A 14306-nucleotide genomic window follows, 5' to 3' on the forward strand; every position below is an offset into this window, starting at 1 on the left:
GCCGTCATTTTACAGTAACAACGTAGGCTTTGGTTAGGGATGCTTTAGTCGGAGTTCGGAATAGTGCGTGGACTGTGTTGGTTAAACACTCTCGAATTTGTGACAGTTTGCGGCTTCAATGTTAGCTACGAACCGCAGGGTTTGGTCAACATGGTAAACACAAGTGGCGTGATGGTAAACGCAAATGGCGTGGGAAATCAAACGGAAATTTCATCAAGGGAGGTGGAGATGGTTGCTGTGGTAAGTTTGGAATTTTAACATCGACAATCGAATCTTGCCTTTGTTGTTCTTGCATCCCTATGGCAACGTTTCGCACTATGTGATGTGCGTTTCCTCTATTTTAGTTTAACCACAAGCGATTTGCCAGTGTTCGATAACACAATGGCCGAAGTTTATAGAGCAGATGACGAGGCACACAAATTTCTTGTGCATAATATTTCGAAAAAATTCGTTAAATAGTTGCTTTTAATGTTACAGGGAAAGACGTTGGACGCTAACAAGTACGCCACCAAGAAAACCATCGCCCAGGGAATGCTGGTAATGAATTTCGCAAAATTAATTCTTAATCGCACGCTAGAACAAAATGTTAATATTTTTTACGGGTTGTTTCAGGATATTGCATTACTGACGGCGAACGCTTCTCAATTAAAATACGTTTTGCAATTAGGACATCGGCATGAATTCTATCACATTATGGTCTCTCTGATTGCCTCTTCGATTGTTCTTCAGGTGAGTACGATTATAGCTATGATTGCGCTTGTGGAATGTTATTTTCATTAGAAGACTAGGAAGGATTTTAGATTATTATGTAGCAATACAAGCGCAATTTCCCTAACGAGGAGAAAAGCGGGTTTTAGAGCAGAGGGAGGGTGGCGCGTGATTATTGGGACAAGAAAGCTTCAATGCCAAAACGAGTCCTACCAACAGTTTTCCATTGAATGTGTAACGTATTTGTAGATTTTCGTCGGGATTTTGGCCCTCTCCTTGAACATGATGCGTGATTGCCGTCTTCACATAGAAGAGTATCGGTGGTCGGCTTTGGCTCTAAACTACATCAACTTGGGCAGCGTCGTCGTTATTACTGTCTTGAATGTTCTGGTTGCAGCTTTCGATCCCGTAGCCGTTGTTTTATAGACCGCTAAGAATTAAAGAGAAAATAAAGGATGAAGGGTAAATTTCAAACAGTCTTGCTAGCCAAACAGCATAAAAAGAGTGGTACCTTAATGTATACAATTGCGCGACATATGTGGATATCTAATAAAACGTAACAATAGACTGCCATTCGATTGAATTTTGTTGAACGACTTCATTACTATGTATACACGCCACTGCAGGTGATGCTGGGCCTTACCGTCGCCACCATCGCCCTAATGAACAACTGGCATTACTGCAAATTGGTGTCGACCAATAAGCTCAACTATCTGGTCTTGGCCTTCTCGCTCGCTATTGCTATTATAGATTGCTTAAAGATACCGTTCGCCGCAGATCGTAAATATAACGAGTAGTTCTTTTGTAATAGATAGTTAACCCAAGATCTCAATATTCTCTACCCCTTTACTTGCTCAGTCCTTTACATGCCACAGAAGCCTAATCAATTTTAACGAACTAGAAGCAAAATGGCCCCTAAAATGTACCGATGTAACGCGTCAATAAACAAATGGCACGCTGCGCTTCGATTGCTTTTTGGATTTTTGCACTATACGGATCCACTTCGTTATTAGTGGGAAATCATATATCTTCCCTGGCGGAGTTTCACAAAACTAGCTGAGAGTCAAATCGAGAGAATGGCGAATTATAATTACCTTTTCCTATTCAGGTGATTGTTGGCATCCTATTTCTAATAATTGGAACCGTGAATATCAACGACGATGATAATCATCGATCAGCAGTTATTTTGAATGACCTGGTCGTTGTCTTCATTTTCATCATTTCTGTCATCAATATTATAATTTCTTCTTTTGGGATCCAACACATTGATTTGGCCATTCTTCCGAGTAATTCTAATTTAACCACCGCCAAGTATCTGGGAAAATAAACAACCCTGCTACTCTTATTCAGAGAGGGTGGAAGGCAAAAACAATAAGTGGTATTCGATTTTAGAAAAATGAATGAATACTGTACATAATATATTCCAAAGATTTTTCTCTTCGCTAGGATGATCCTACTTCACGCGAGGAAGACTTTGCGCAACGGAATCCCAAATTACTGGCCGAGCTACACATAAATAGAATCATTAGTAAGGTGGTTATTATGGTGATCAGGAATAATGTTATACCTGTCTGGAGTGTTTTGACTCCGAGCAGCACAGCGGTAGCGGAAACAAGTGGAGTGATGGCACATATACGATCCACCTTTCTTGACCTTGTCTTTTCCACTTCTTGGACCAGTCTAATATCCAGAGAAAGTACAAAATGTTATTTTAAACCATTCATTAATTTTCAAGGCTATCACATGGTAAAACAGCGAAACATGTGTACCGGATTCTTTACGAGGTGATAGCTATGATCGATTTGCCACCAATCCATGGTCCACTCCCAAACGTTACCGACCATTTGATGAAGTCCGTACTTATTTGGAGGAAAAGCATTGACGGGTGCTGTGCTAATATAACCATCGTCTGCCGTGTTTCCATCAGGAAATTTTCCTTGCCAAATATTGGTCCTAAACAGCGAACATAAAAATTGAAATCACTTTTTATCCTATGAAGAGTTCGATAAAGTTACCAATGCTTTCCATATGGATTTAATTTATTTCCCCAAGGATAGAGACGTTTCGTGAGCCCTCCTTTACAAGCAACCTCCCATTCGGCTTCAGACGGCAATCTTTTCCCATAAAAATTACAGTAGCTGACAGCATCATTCCAGGATACATGAACCACTGGGTGGTCCTTTTTTTCTACATTATCCATAATAAGTTTGAAATTTAGGATAAACATCTTGACAAATAAAGCAAAACCTGATATTGAAGAGGTTGGCCCTTCAGGATATTTCCATGAAGCATTTGTTACAGGCATCCACCATGGGGCAGATGCTACAACCTTCGAGATCTTGGATTTGGTTTCTTCACTAAGAATTCCTTCAAAGACAAAAGAACTTCCATATTTTTCAGCCTCAGTGATAAAGTTGGTAGTTTCAACAAAATCTGCAAAATTTTGATTGCTGACTTCATGTATGTCAATGAAATATTCATTGAGTTGAACTGATCGAGAAGGTGATTCTCCATCAGCTATGAATACTGGCTCATCGGTTCCAATTTCATATGTTCCAGCTCTTATCAAAACCATACCATTATAATTGTTAACAGCACATGTTTCCTCGGAAAATAGATCCTCAGACTTCCTCAGTGAAGGCTTTGGTTTCTCATGAAAGCAGTCATTGCTGACAAGGCTTATACAAACACATGACAGATACAGTGCAAACCAAATAACGTCTTTTATTAATTTGAGCATTTTCCCATATTTTTTCACTAATGAAAGGCAAATGAAAAAATACGAACGCTAGCAACTCAAACACAATGCAATCAACTTACGTCTCCTAATTTGACACACGAATTTTAAGCATGGACATTCTAACCTATTGCCACGGCATAACGTTTAAGCAACTTTATGGGCATCAGATTATGTTATTCTATTCAATATTCAGCATATTTCAGTTGCGGAACCCTAAAATTCGCAAACGTCTTTAAACATAGTAGCTGTATCAAGCGCTAGATGACAGCCACGCACGCATTTTGTCAACAAATGAAATTAACGTCAGTGAAATTCTTCGTGTGGTTTTCTTATTGTATACTTTGTTACCGAACCAAAATGGATCGCTCTGGTTCAATGTCTGGTAAAAAAAAATTAATAACAAAACAAAGAACACACATACTTGTATAAAATATGCTAACTCGATTTTCTTAGCAAACAGTTATTTAAGAGGTATCTCTGTCAAGATTAGTGAGAAGTACCGACCTCTCCGTCGACCCACACTTCCACCTGGATTATGTCACTTTGAGCCTCCTTCTCATTTGTTTTGTGATGATGTATTTCATTCAAATTAAGTAGTTTCTATCAACATTACCTAAAAAAATGTTTTCTGTAGATTGAGCTTTTAGATGAATCAAGTGCATTGAAACTAGTGGAATCTATCAGAAATCTTCGGACCCAAGAGTTAGTAAGAAGAAAGCAGAGAATAGCTGCACTAGAGGAACAAAATATTGATGAAAAGGAAATAGAAGAGATAACTTCAGGTCTCCCTTTAAATAGCCGAACAAACAGCATTCCTTCACAAAATGTTATCAACTTGCATCCATCAAATGGTCAATTGCTGCCACATACTCAGACCTCAATGGAAGTTCTTACACCAATCCAAAGCTCTACAGTGGAAATCAAGAAAAAGGAAAATATGTCTGTCATTAACCTAGCTGAATTTGAAAGCTATTCAACTAATCCTTTTGAGGAAATGGAACTAAAGACCTTAAATGATAAAGAAGAGCTAGCCATGTTGCTTCAACCAAACTCCCAGTCATCTTATCGGCTGCCTTATCAAAACTATAACCCTTCAACAATGGCAGCATGGCCTGAACAAGTATGGTTTTTCATATATGTAAAAACAAGTAGTCTGTAATAAGAAGTTTTTTACTTACTATAAACTACAATTACACTTCATTTCAGAGACATCAACTCCCCTTGGGGCAATATCAATCAAGCTGGATTCCAAATGAAAACACAGTTTTCGGTGCGGATAAGATATCTTTTGGGAACATGTGCACGCCTATGCAATCCAACGATCGAACCGTTTCGCATACAAACTTACGCCAAGCCAAAAGTGTCCCAGACCTGTCTGATACTAGCTTTGGCACTGGAGGAATTCCAATAAATCATCTGCCATTTGCAGGGGCATTGGATAAGAGACTCAGCTCTCGCACTCCTCCTCCACGTTTAACGTTAGACTCAATAAAAAGGCCAATGCCAATGCCAAGTATGACTCACTCGCTGCCATTCGAAAAGAACCTTACCGCAGTCGAGAGATGCTTAGTCCAACAATTGCATGATATGGGATTTGTACGGGAAACAGCAGCCCGAGCTATTGCTCGTCTGGGTGCCAATGAAAAGGATGTTGTTGACCAACTGTTACTAATTCAAAAATTGGAAGAAGCTGGCCATTCGATCCAGAGGATAGAATCTGCATTGGACGTTCTTAAGCCTTGTACGGAATTACCAGAACAGATAGAGCATCACCTAAGGCTGGTCGATCAGCTGTCGGCATTAGGATTTGACCATAGAAAAATAAGTTCTGCCTTAGTGGCGGCATGCCACAATCGCGACAAGGCCTTGGATATTCTTTTGCTGAAGTGATCATATGTTCATTCGTGTTTTCATGACCTATTGCTCTTATGTTTTGTTTATTGAATATATTATTTCCTAGTGTATCAACATTGAAAACATCAATGATTCTGTGCTTCTTCATAACTCTTTTGTTAGAATAAATTGACATTTATTTATCTGTGAACTTGAATCTTTAAAATTACTCGGTCATCAGTTCATTGTCCTTTGCTTTGTTATGTCGATGGCATGATCATAAACTTTTTCTTTTCTTTTACACAGTATGTTGAAAATCTTAATTGTTTTATTTTTAAAAAATTTCTAAATTTTATTAATTGTTAACTCATATTGTCAATGCCATATCACATTAGACATTTATCAATGACTAGTTCTAACGAAATTTTTAACTTTTAAACAATTAAGTGCTGGTATCATTAGTACATCCAAACAATTTATTAACCCTGCATAGCTGTTTCCAAAATAATAGTCATCGATCTTACTAAGTGTTTTCTTCGTTTGGTTTTCTACTAATCTAAGTCACCAAACCACGTATTTGACATGCTATGCACTTGTGCAAAATAATTCGTCGAAATATTTGAATTACCGCCATCTTTGCCACACTTATTTTAAATGATTGGAAAAAAACAGTTTTTTTATTTCATGGAATCGATGCAATGGAACTTATAAATATAAAAATAAGCAATTATCATTATTAAAATAATTTCCTATTAGGTTTTGTGCTCTTTTTATATTATTTGCTGTTTTTTTTGTTCCATAATTTTGAACTACTGAAAAAAATCATAGAATGGTCAACATTGGATCGAAGTGCCAGTGTCTTTTTAGCGCGCAACGTGACATGACTTTAGACTATTGTACTTTGCTGACTGTTTTTAATGTTTTTTTAACCATTTTTCTAATATATCGCAGATATCAGTTAACTTTCGGCAATTTCTAAAACATCGCTTCCAGGATTATTTTAATATCACGATATCAGCCTTCCTGCTTCTGGACTTCAATTGTTTTCGTCATCTTACTTTTGAGTATAAATGGCCAAGCTAAATACTGGTTATAAAAGGTGGAGCCTAGATTGCCATGATGTTTCAACAGAAGTAATGGAAGACCTAGGATTATCTGCAATGGATGATGATTCAAATTCTTGTAGCAATCCTTCAATTAAAGAAGTGCCAGACCACATCCCAGAGCCTGCTGTAAAAAGGAAAGAATGTTCACCAATAGCCCCTTCATTAGTTAGAATGGAATTCTCAGAAGATGACCAGTCTTGTGATAGCTTTCTGCTATCAAAGCGAATGAGAGTGGAAGGACCACCTGGTATTGATGGTTTCTCTCGACTGTCAGATGAAGTCATACTTAGTGTTTTCAAATGGCTCCCAAAATCTACAATGGCCAAGTGTGCTCAGGTTTCAAAACGGTGGAAGAGACTGTCCTATGATGAGGTTTTGTGGAGAAGGTTGGATCTGAGTGGTACCTGCCTAAAACCAACCATACTGGGTAATGTACTGTTAAGAGGGACCCAAGTTTTAAGACTTGCTAAAACTGAGGTAAATTAAAAAAAGGAAAGCCATAACATTCTTATTACCTTGCATCTATATTTAGATTTGTGATCCAATATATCCTGCCAGTTGTCCCCCACCTCAAGAATGCCCAAGTTACCAAAATCTCCAGTTTTTGGATTTGAGTATGTCATCTATTTCAACACAAGGTACTATTGAACAAGTATTTTTTTTTTTTTGTATCACTGATGCAAATAACAATATTCCATGCAGGCCTCTTTGAATTATTTGAGTCCTGTAAAAATCTGAAAAAACTTAGTTTGGAACATTGTATTGTTGATGAAAAAGCATGTAAGGCATTGAGTCAAAATGAGCAGCTGGAAGTGCTAAACATGTCTATGTGCTATGGCGTCGGAGTTGCGGAATTAAAATACATTATGGAGGGGTGCAAGAAGCTCGATAGTTGGAATTTGGCTTGGACAGACTTGAGCCCTGAAGCACTACAGTTGCTCTGCTCATCAGCACCAAAAACGTTGGAGCGCATCAACATAAGCGGATGTCGCGTGACGCTCAAAGATGAAAGTAATTCTATGCAACATAAGTTTAGCTATAAGATATTAATGCTGAATTTTATTTTAGACGTACTTTCCCTTTGTCAACGATGTCCAAATCTAGTCGAGTTGGATATCAGTGATGCAACGTCTGTAACATCGACTTGTGTGAATTATATTCACGAAAATTTGACACGACTTGAATATTTGGCAATGGCACGATGCTACAATGTGCCGCTCTCCGTATATCTGTAAGTATATTTGCTTATAAATATTAAGATGCAAGAGTTACGTATGATTTTTGGCTGTAGAGTGTTCCAAAGAAGTGGCCTCTTGTATCTTGATATTTTTGGTCTATTGACGGAAACGATGCTTACCACACTTCGGACTAAACTACCGCACATTGAAATCAACAAGTTTTACTTTTCCAGTGTAGCAAGACCAACGGTCGGAATTCGACGTACCTCGATTTGGGGAATGAAAGTCAGGGAATAAAATCAAAGTCATGTTTGTTATATACATTAGGAATACATTTCGATGTATTCATAGCTAACATGTAGAAAAAATTATCGACGACAAAGACACTTCAGTATCATTCAAGACATTTTAAAGTTTTATTTGTTCTAAAAATTCGGCTACTCTTTCCTTGTGTGACTCTTCTTGGAGTTTGCCGAGAAGAATCTCAAATGTTCGTGCGCCACGTAAGAATTCCCCCAAGTTATGACTAGTAAAATTAATACGATGGTCTGTAACCCGGTCTTGAGGAAAGTTGTAGGTTCGTATTTTTTCGGAACGACTGCTAGAGCCTACTTGTAGTTTACGGCTCGATCGGGTTGATGCGAGTTGCTGATCAATTTTCATTTGGAACAGACGTGCCCTGATTTTGTCGATTGCCACCTTACGGTTCTGCATTTGCGACCTTTGAGTCTGACATTCCGACTGATGAAAAACGAAACTAAGAAAATTGGAATACGTGTTTTTAAATAATATCGTTTTACTACCACTAAACCTGATGGTAGATGTGTGATACGGACTGCAGATTCTGTAGTATTCACGTGTTGGCCACCTGCACCGCTCGCTCTTTTCGTCTCAATTTTAAGGTCCTTAAAGAAATAACTGACTTCCAAAATATGTTCTGCAAATTTAATTATGGTCGGATTACTTTATGTTCAATGGTTACTGTAACTTCAGAAGGGCGAGGAAGGATTGCAACAGTAACGGTGCTGGTGTGAACTCGCCCAGCCTTTTCAGTTTTCGGAACGCGTTGCACCCGATGAACTCCACTTTCAAATTGCAAATTTTTATAGGCCTCTGAAATGATGAAAAATAAATTTGTGAAGGTAGGAAATCCAGTTAAATGGAAAACCATACCTGGATGATTGATGGTAAGTGCAGCATGTCTCACACCCTCTAAATCACTTCTTTCAACATCTGTTAGCTCAAAATCCCATCCTTCATTATCACAATAATTGCTATACATTTCCAACATTTCGCTGCAAAATAACATGGATTCTTGTCCACCCACACCAGCAGAGAATTCCATAATTATTCCTTCAGTTTGACTATCTTCTTCTTGTAATATTAGTTCTAATGCCTGCAATTGATTGATAGAGTTAAAGCATATACACACCCTGAAATGCTGAATAATCATAAATGTGCACTTCATTTTGAATTTGAGTGAGGGTTTTCTCCAACTGCTCATATTCTTCGTGTGCCATTTTGGCAAGATCTCCAATTTTATCATCTAGTGCATATTCATTAACATATTTCTTTTGTTGTTACTATGTTATGAAAACTTACCTTCAAAGCTCAAAGCTTTTAACTCATGCAGATAATCTTCAGTCTGTAATAATTTTTCACACAATCTGCTCAGTGCTTGGATGTGATGTATCTTTATTTCACCTATCCTGTAACTGCTTGTTGTGCCTTGAAAGCCCGTATCGTCGAAGTTTTGCTTGAAATGAAGAAGGAAAGTTCGAAGTCTTGGGTCAAATTTATTTGTTAGTGATAACCCTTGAACGAGATTTTTTATATTGCTGCACAAAGAGCTTTGATATAAACTACGGAAGAACGTTGAAGTACGGAAACAATTTCTCACATGGTTAGGCCATTGCACAACATTTGGCACTAGCAAAATATTTCTTGAAACAACACAAGACACCATTTTTTAAAATTGTACACTGTATTAAACTCAGGTAAACGATGATGTTTTACTTCGACGATTTCTTTCAATTCAATCAAATAAATGAAAATCTCAACAATCTTTAGCTGCAGACGACAGCGATCTTTAATTCTCATTGGTTAATACTGCACTTTAGCCATCGTGAACGTTTGAAGGTCGATACTAAGGAGTTGTTATTTTCATTCATTAGAGGTAAATACTAGCCTGCCTTCCTAATAATAATACTGCTAGCCGTACTAGTACTGTACGTGTAAGATATGGCGCTATGGCATATAGGTGGCGGCTGCCATGCTGATTTTCACGGGTTTGAATCCTTGTTTTTATTAAATTATTCAAACATTTTTTGTTTGTTAAAAAGATATTTAGTCAAGATTATTTAGCAATGCACCCGCTATCCCTGCCTGTCAGCTCACGTGCTGTCGCCTACCTGTTATAATTAATGTTCGGACCGAAAAGTTGCTTATGGTATCCACGTTTCCATCTACGTTCTAGTGTCCCAAAAGACTCATCCCGCAGATTCCCTATAGCCAGCGGCGGTTTGAACCCTTTTCAGGTAGTCCCCCCGCCAGCCAATCATAGCAAATTCGCAATAGGGCGGACGCCAAAACTCCTCCCCATTTTTCCTCGTTTTGTTTGTAGAGTAGAGAAGAAGATATGCAAGATGTAACATAAGTTACGTAACTTGCAGTATGTAAATGTAGTTTTCGATACATTATATTTATATATATCAAATAAATGATATATGAGGGTGTGTTGGTGACTATACTGGATGCTTAGTTGCTGACACAACATGCTGTCCCCAATAAACAGCATTTATCTCAAAGATCACTGCTATTAGGACATACTAAAATAATGCTTTTGCTCCATAAGTCACAAGCATATCCATAATTTGTGGAAAGCACGGTGTAATGCATTTAATGTGTTCTTGTGTCTTGTAGTGAAAAATAAAATATGGATACCTTAAGTGAACTGAGAGCCAAGCTGGCAGGTCTCTTACATGAATCAGGACTAGAATGTCATCCCTTTAAGGTTAGTTTCATGCATGGTTAATATTTAATCTCTGTAAGATATGTTTACAATCACATTTTTGCATCCATCAGGTTGGTTGGTATAATGCTAATGTAAAACCTGGGTTTCAATTGGAACATCCTGATGACACACTTGCTTTTATAATAATTAGTAGCCCATCATTTTTTGAAAAATGTTTCATACCATATGTACGCAATAGCATTGGAAACAGTATCAATCAAGATTATCTAGATCAAGCCTTACGGTCATGCCTTACAAGAGCTATTCAAGTATTTTTGTTTCAAAATCATGAAAGCATTTTGTTGTCACACTGAATTTGCAGTCATTTCCAGATCAGAAGACCAGTGTACTATATGATTATGAGATGAGACAAGGAACAAGAAGACCAAAAGTCCTTGTTCAAACAGCTGGACATGTTTCTGGTGCAGTTTACTTTTATCAGAAGACAGATATTTTGGATCCACCTTGGCCGGTAGATAAAGTAAATTTTATTACAAATTCTGTTTAATCCGTACACGATTAATACGCTTAATTGCCTTAGGCAATTTATGGAGTATGTCTACATCCTAAATATATTGGATGGTTTGCCTTAAGAGCAGTTATCATATTTCAGAATGTCTTGGTTCCAAATTTAGACTTTAAACCACCAAAGGATATTCTTGAGGTAAATTATTATCTTTTGTATATTTAAATGTTACATTGTTATGCATTGGTTTGCTCTGGTTGAATCTAGGAAGAGGGAAAAAAAATCGATCTTTTGAATCGATACAACAATAACTGGCAAGATTGGAGCTTTCGGGATGTCGTGAAACCGGCAGAACGATATTCTGAACTACAACAGAAGTACTTTAGCACACGACCTTCTGAGAGAAGTGATTTAATAGAATTCATTAGAACCAATTGAAAGTCGCGCGTAGCAAAAAATGACTTAATGCTTGGCCAACGTTGTTTTTTTTCTTGTATAAATTCATGGCATATAGAGAATGCGCAAGAAGGCTTTATATGACATGAAAATATGCCAAATTGTATTTACATTTAACAGGAAAAAAAAATCTATGAACATGGTAGTATTGGTATCAGTAAACGTTGCTCCATTGATAATTTTCGGGAGCCACTTGGGTGATGCAGGCACTGAGCGCTATTCCATGAACAATGTAATGATATATTGTTTTGTTACAAGTGTTCGATCCACTTACAGTTTATCGTGGATTCAAACCTTAGCTTGTTCGTTTCTTGTGATATTGAACACTGATCTGATTCAATAAAACGAAGATCAAGGCTTGCTAGCCGAACTTTGAAGATGATTTGGCGCATTCGAGAACATGTAGTGAAGTTGATATGCTTCCGCTACAATTTCTCCAATTTCTTCGTCAGACCAGGATTGTGTCGGCAAATTTTGTAACATCATCATTAGTCCCTGTCATTATGCGATAACAATCAGTCAGTTCGAGTACTTACTTACAGTACGGTACTTACCTGAAAATCTGTTTGTCGGAGAAGCGGGTTCCTCCATTTTAATAAAAAAGCTGCACATGTGTACAAATGGAAATTGGCGAAGCCATGAGGCTGAGCCAAACATGTGTCCCAAAGACGGACAGTGCACAGCAATGGTAATTCGCGCATCAATAAATTGTTCATCCAACGAAACGAAAATTGCAAATAGTCAACTTCATGGCGCACAAGATGCTGATGCAACTCAACTGAAAAAAAAATTAATTAATTTTAACACTACATTGATTTGAAATAACAAGATCCAAGTACCGTCAACCCGCTCAATCAGTTCTTTTAATTGCCGAACTTTATTCTGAATTCCAGGCTGTGCAAAAGTATAATTGTCTTGAATACCATCCAACAATTTCGACAAACACCAAAATGAATCGGCTTCAATGCTATTGCGGTCTTCGTCCGATAATTTGCTGACGTCATGCGTATCCAAATCACTATCTGGAATGAAGGGAAAACGACAACCAAATCTATCAAACTTCCTGCGTTATTTGAATTTTCACATACCTGATGGTATTACTTCTTGAAGAAAGACAACAAAAAATGGAGTAACCAGGTCGTTGATCCCCTGAACGTAGCCAGAAGCCGGATGGCGCATTGCCCAAATATACAAAATGCGCTCGAACATCTCCTAATAAAACAAAAATGTATGTATATATTCTTGTTATGTTTTTCCTTTTAAAGAGAAAAAAAAAATTACAATAATAGTAAATACCTGTACAATGCTTTGTTGGAAGAGGGCAATTAACGGGCTCATTCTCGGAATGTCTATATGAATCTGCCGAAAGGTGTCCTGATGTGTTTCCTCATGACGGGTCTCGTAATATTGCTCGACGAGATTCCAGTATTCCTCGCGTTTCCGTTTGAGCGTTGATGCACGCTTGTCGAGGTTAATAGGAATGTATCCCTAAAGAAGATACCACATTACCTTTTCGTTCGATTGGTTAACATTGTTTCTATTCCTAACCGATAACAGGCGCCAAGTTATGGCTCTTACAGGCGGTGGGATGCCATGCCAACTGCATTCTTCGAGTTCCTTCATTGTACTATTGGCACTATTTAGCACGATATTGAATTTTTCCATTTTTCCACTTTGGAGATCTTTAAATGAATATGGTAAGGGAATAATATCGATGTTTAAAATTTCAGTCTATGATAAAAAAGTTAAACACCATCCAACCTTCATTCAACTTTCTAGATTGGGCAGACTCTAAAAAAGGATGAGGATGACCAGGAAATGATCTGTTTGCATTCTTGGAAACTGAAGGGACTTGATGGTTGCCTGTAACTTGATCAGCACTTTGAGTCCGGTGCCGATTGATTACACTGGCTGCTGTTGATTGGGCCATTTTCTTAGAAATTTTAACATCTTCATTTTAAAATGTCATTAATCTGGAGGTTGTCACAAATATTGGTGTTTACAGACCGTACCTGAGATAATACAGAATTCATCATCTCCTAGATCCCAGGCGTCACTCACACTTTCTTGAAAATCATCGAATGAAGTAGCAGGGGTGTTTCTATTAACACTTCCAGCTATCATCTCCTTACGTGGACTTGAACTAGCTCTAGAAGCAAAGAACAAATTTGAAACTTCACTCCAAAAGTAGCCTTCATCCCATGCATAATCAAACTGTGACAAGTCAATTATTTTTTCAGGATAAAGTCTTTCCATTGTAAAAAAAAAAAAAAACTGAGAAATATGTACTAAAGTAATCAATACCTCAGGTCTCTGAGGCAGTCACTCTAATGACTTATCTTATTTCATCTATTTGTCTGTGGTGCTTACCAAGATAAGGATAAAAAATGGCATTTCTATCTACAATGTTTCATCTTGGGGAATATTTTTGGTCAATTCTCTCAGTCGCTACCAAGAGGAAGTATCGCTATACACGTTTATGGACACGTATACAACGTAGAAAAAAACGGTTTTCTAAATCGCACTTACTTTCCCGGCAATCTCGGTACATTCCTTGAAAAAATAGATTTGTTCTTTGCAGCCTCCATATTGCAATGGGTATTCCTGAAAATCCATCATAGGAATTGGAATTATTAAGATGTTGAAAACACGATTTTACAAATAAAATGTAAGCTTACTTGTATTAAAAAAAACAAAAACAAACTGCGTGACGAAGAAAACAGAACGAACAAAATGACAGCTCACAACAATTACCTTTTCACGAACTTATAATAGAACTCGCTAGATGTCTCAATTTTTAAATGCT

At 37.6% G+C, this 14306-nt stretch overlaps 5 protein-coding genes across 5 annotated transcripts; 3 read left to right on the forward strand and 2 right to left on the reverse strand.

Annotated features, from left to right (window-relative positions):
- The first annotated feature begins 8 nt into the window (after positions 1 to 8).
- LOC130690341 (ubiquitin-associated protein 1-like) lies at positions 9 to 5492 on the forward strand. The gene is made up of 7 exons (XM_057513361.2): positions 9 to 240; positions 478 to 537; positions 613 to 729; positions 2155 to 2323; positions 3902 to 4023; positions 4083 to 4568; positions 4655 to 5492. Exons 1-7 carry the CDS (start codon positions 151 to 153, stop codon positions 5336 to 5338), a joined length of 1728 nt encoding a protein of 575 aa, XP_057369344.1. The 5' UTR covers positions 9 to 150; the 3' UTR covers positions 5339 to 5492.
- A 635-nt stretch (positions 5493 to 6127) lies between these two features.
- Positions 6128 to 7915, forward strand: LOC130690055 (S-phase kinase-associated protein 2-like). The gene is made up of 5 exons (XM_057513033.2): positions 6128 to 6864; positions 6920 to 7025; positions 7090 to 7398; positions 7456 to 7618; positions 7679 to 7915. Exons 1-5 carry the CDS (start codon positions 6352 to 6354, stop codon positions 7860 to 7862), a joined length of 1275 nt encoding a protein of 424 aa, XP_057369016.1. The 5' UTR covers positions 6128 to 6351; the 3' UTR covers positions 7863 to 7915.
- LOC130690075 (peptide chain release factor 1-like, mitochondrial) lies at positions 7889 to 9618 on the reverse strand. Its single transcript, XM_057513054.2, has 6 exons — positions 9168 to 9618; positions 9029 to 9111; positions 8739 to 8961; positions 8530 to 8678; positions 8369 to 8470; positions 7889 to 8306 (listed from the first exon to the last, which is right to left on the reverse strand). Exons 1-6 carry the CDS (start codon positions 9529 to 9531, stop codon positions 7974 to 7976), a joined length of 1254 nt encoding a protein of 417 aa, XP_057369037.1. The 5' UTR covers positions 9532 to 9618; the 3' UTR covers positions 7889 to 7973.
- A 676-nt stretch (positions 9619 to 10294) lies between these two features.
- On the forward strand, positions 10295 to 11679 carry LOC130690206 (cyanocobalamin reductase / alkylcobalamin dealkylase-like). Its single transcript, XM_057513219.2, has 5 exons — positions 10295 to 10578; positions 10650 to 10847; positions 10901 to 11059; positions 11120 to 11242; positions 11312 to 11679. Exons 1-5 carry the CDS (start codon positions 10501 to 10503, stop codon positions 11480 to 11482), a joined length of 729 nt encoding a protein of 242 aa, XP_057369202.1. The 5' UTR covers positions 10295 to 10500; the 3' UTR covers positions 11483 to 11679.
- On the reverse strand, positions 11574 to 14259 carry LOC130690359 (TBC1 domain family member 22B-like). Its single transcript, XM_057513379.1, has 10 exons — positions 14179 to 14259; positions 14030 to 14104; positions 13513 to 13649; positions 13262 to 13450; positions 13049 to 13182; positions 12797 to 12988; positions 12589 to 12712; positions 12340 to 12522; positions 12055 to 12278; positions 11574 to 11995 (listed from the first exon to the last, which is right to left on the reverse strand). Exons 2-10 carry the CDS (start codon positions 14086 to 14088, stop codon positions 11852 to 11854), a joined length of 1386 nt encoding a protein of 461 aa, XP_057369362.1. The 5' UTR covers positions 14089 to 14104; positions 14179 to 14259; the 3' UTR covers positions 11574 to 11851.
- Between the last annotated feature and the right edge of the window lie 47 nt (positions 14260 to 14306).

Source organism: Daphnia carinata, chromosome 7 (assembly GCF_022539665.2).
Source record: "Daphnia carinata strain CSIRO-1 chromosome 7, CSIRO_AGI_Dcar_HiC_V3, whole genome shotgun sequence".
Classification (NCBI taxonomy): Eukaryota; Metazoa; Arthropoda; class Branchiopoda; order Diplostraca; family Daphniidae; genus Daphnia; species Daphnia carinata.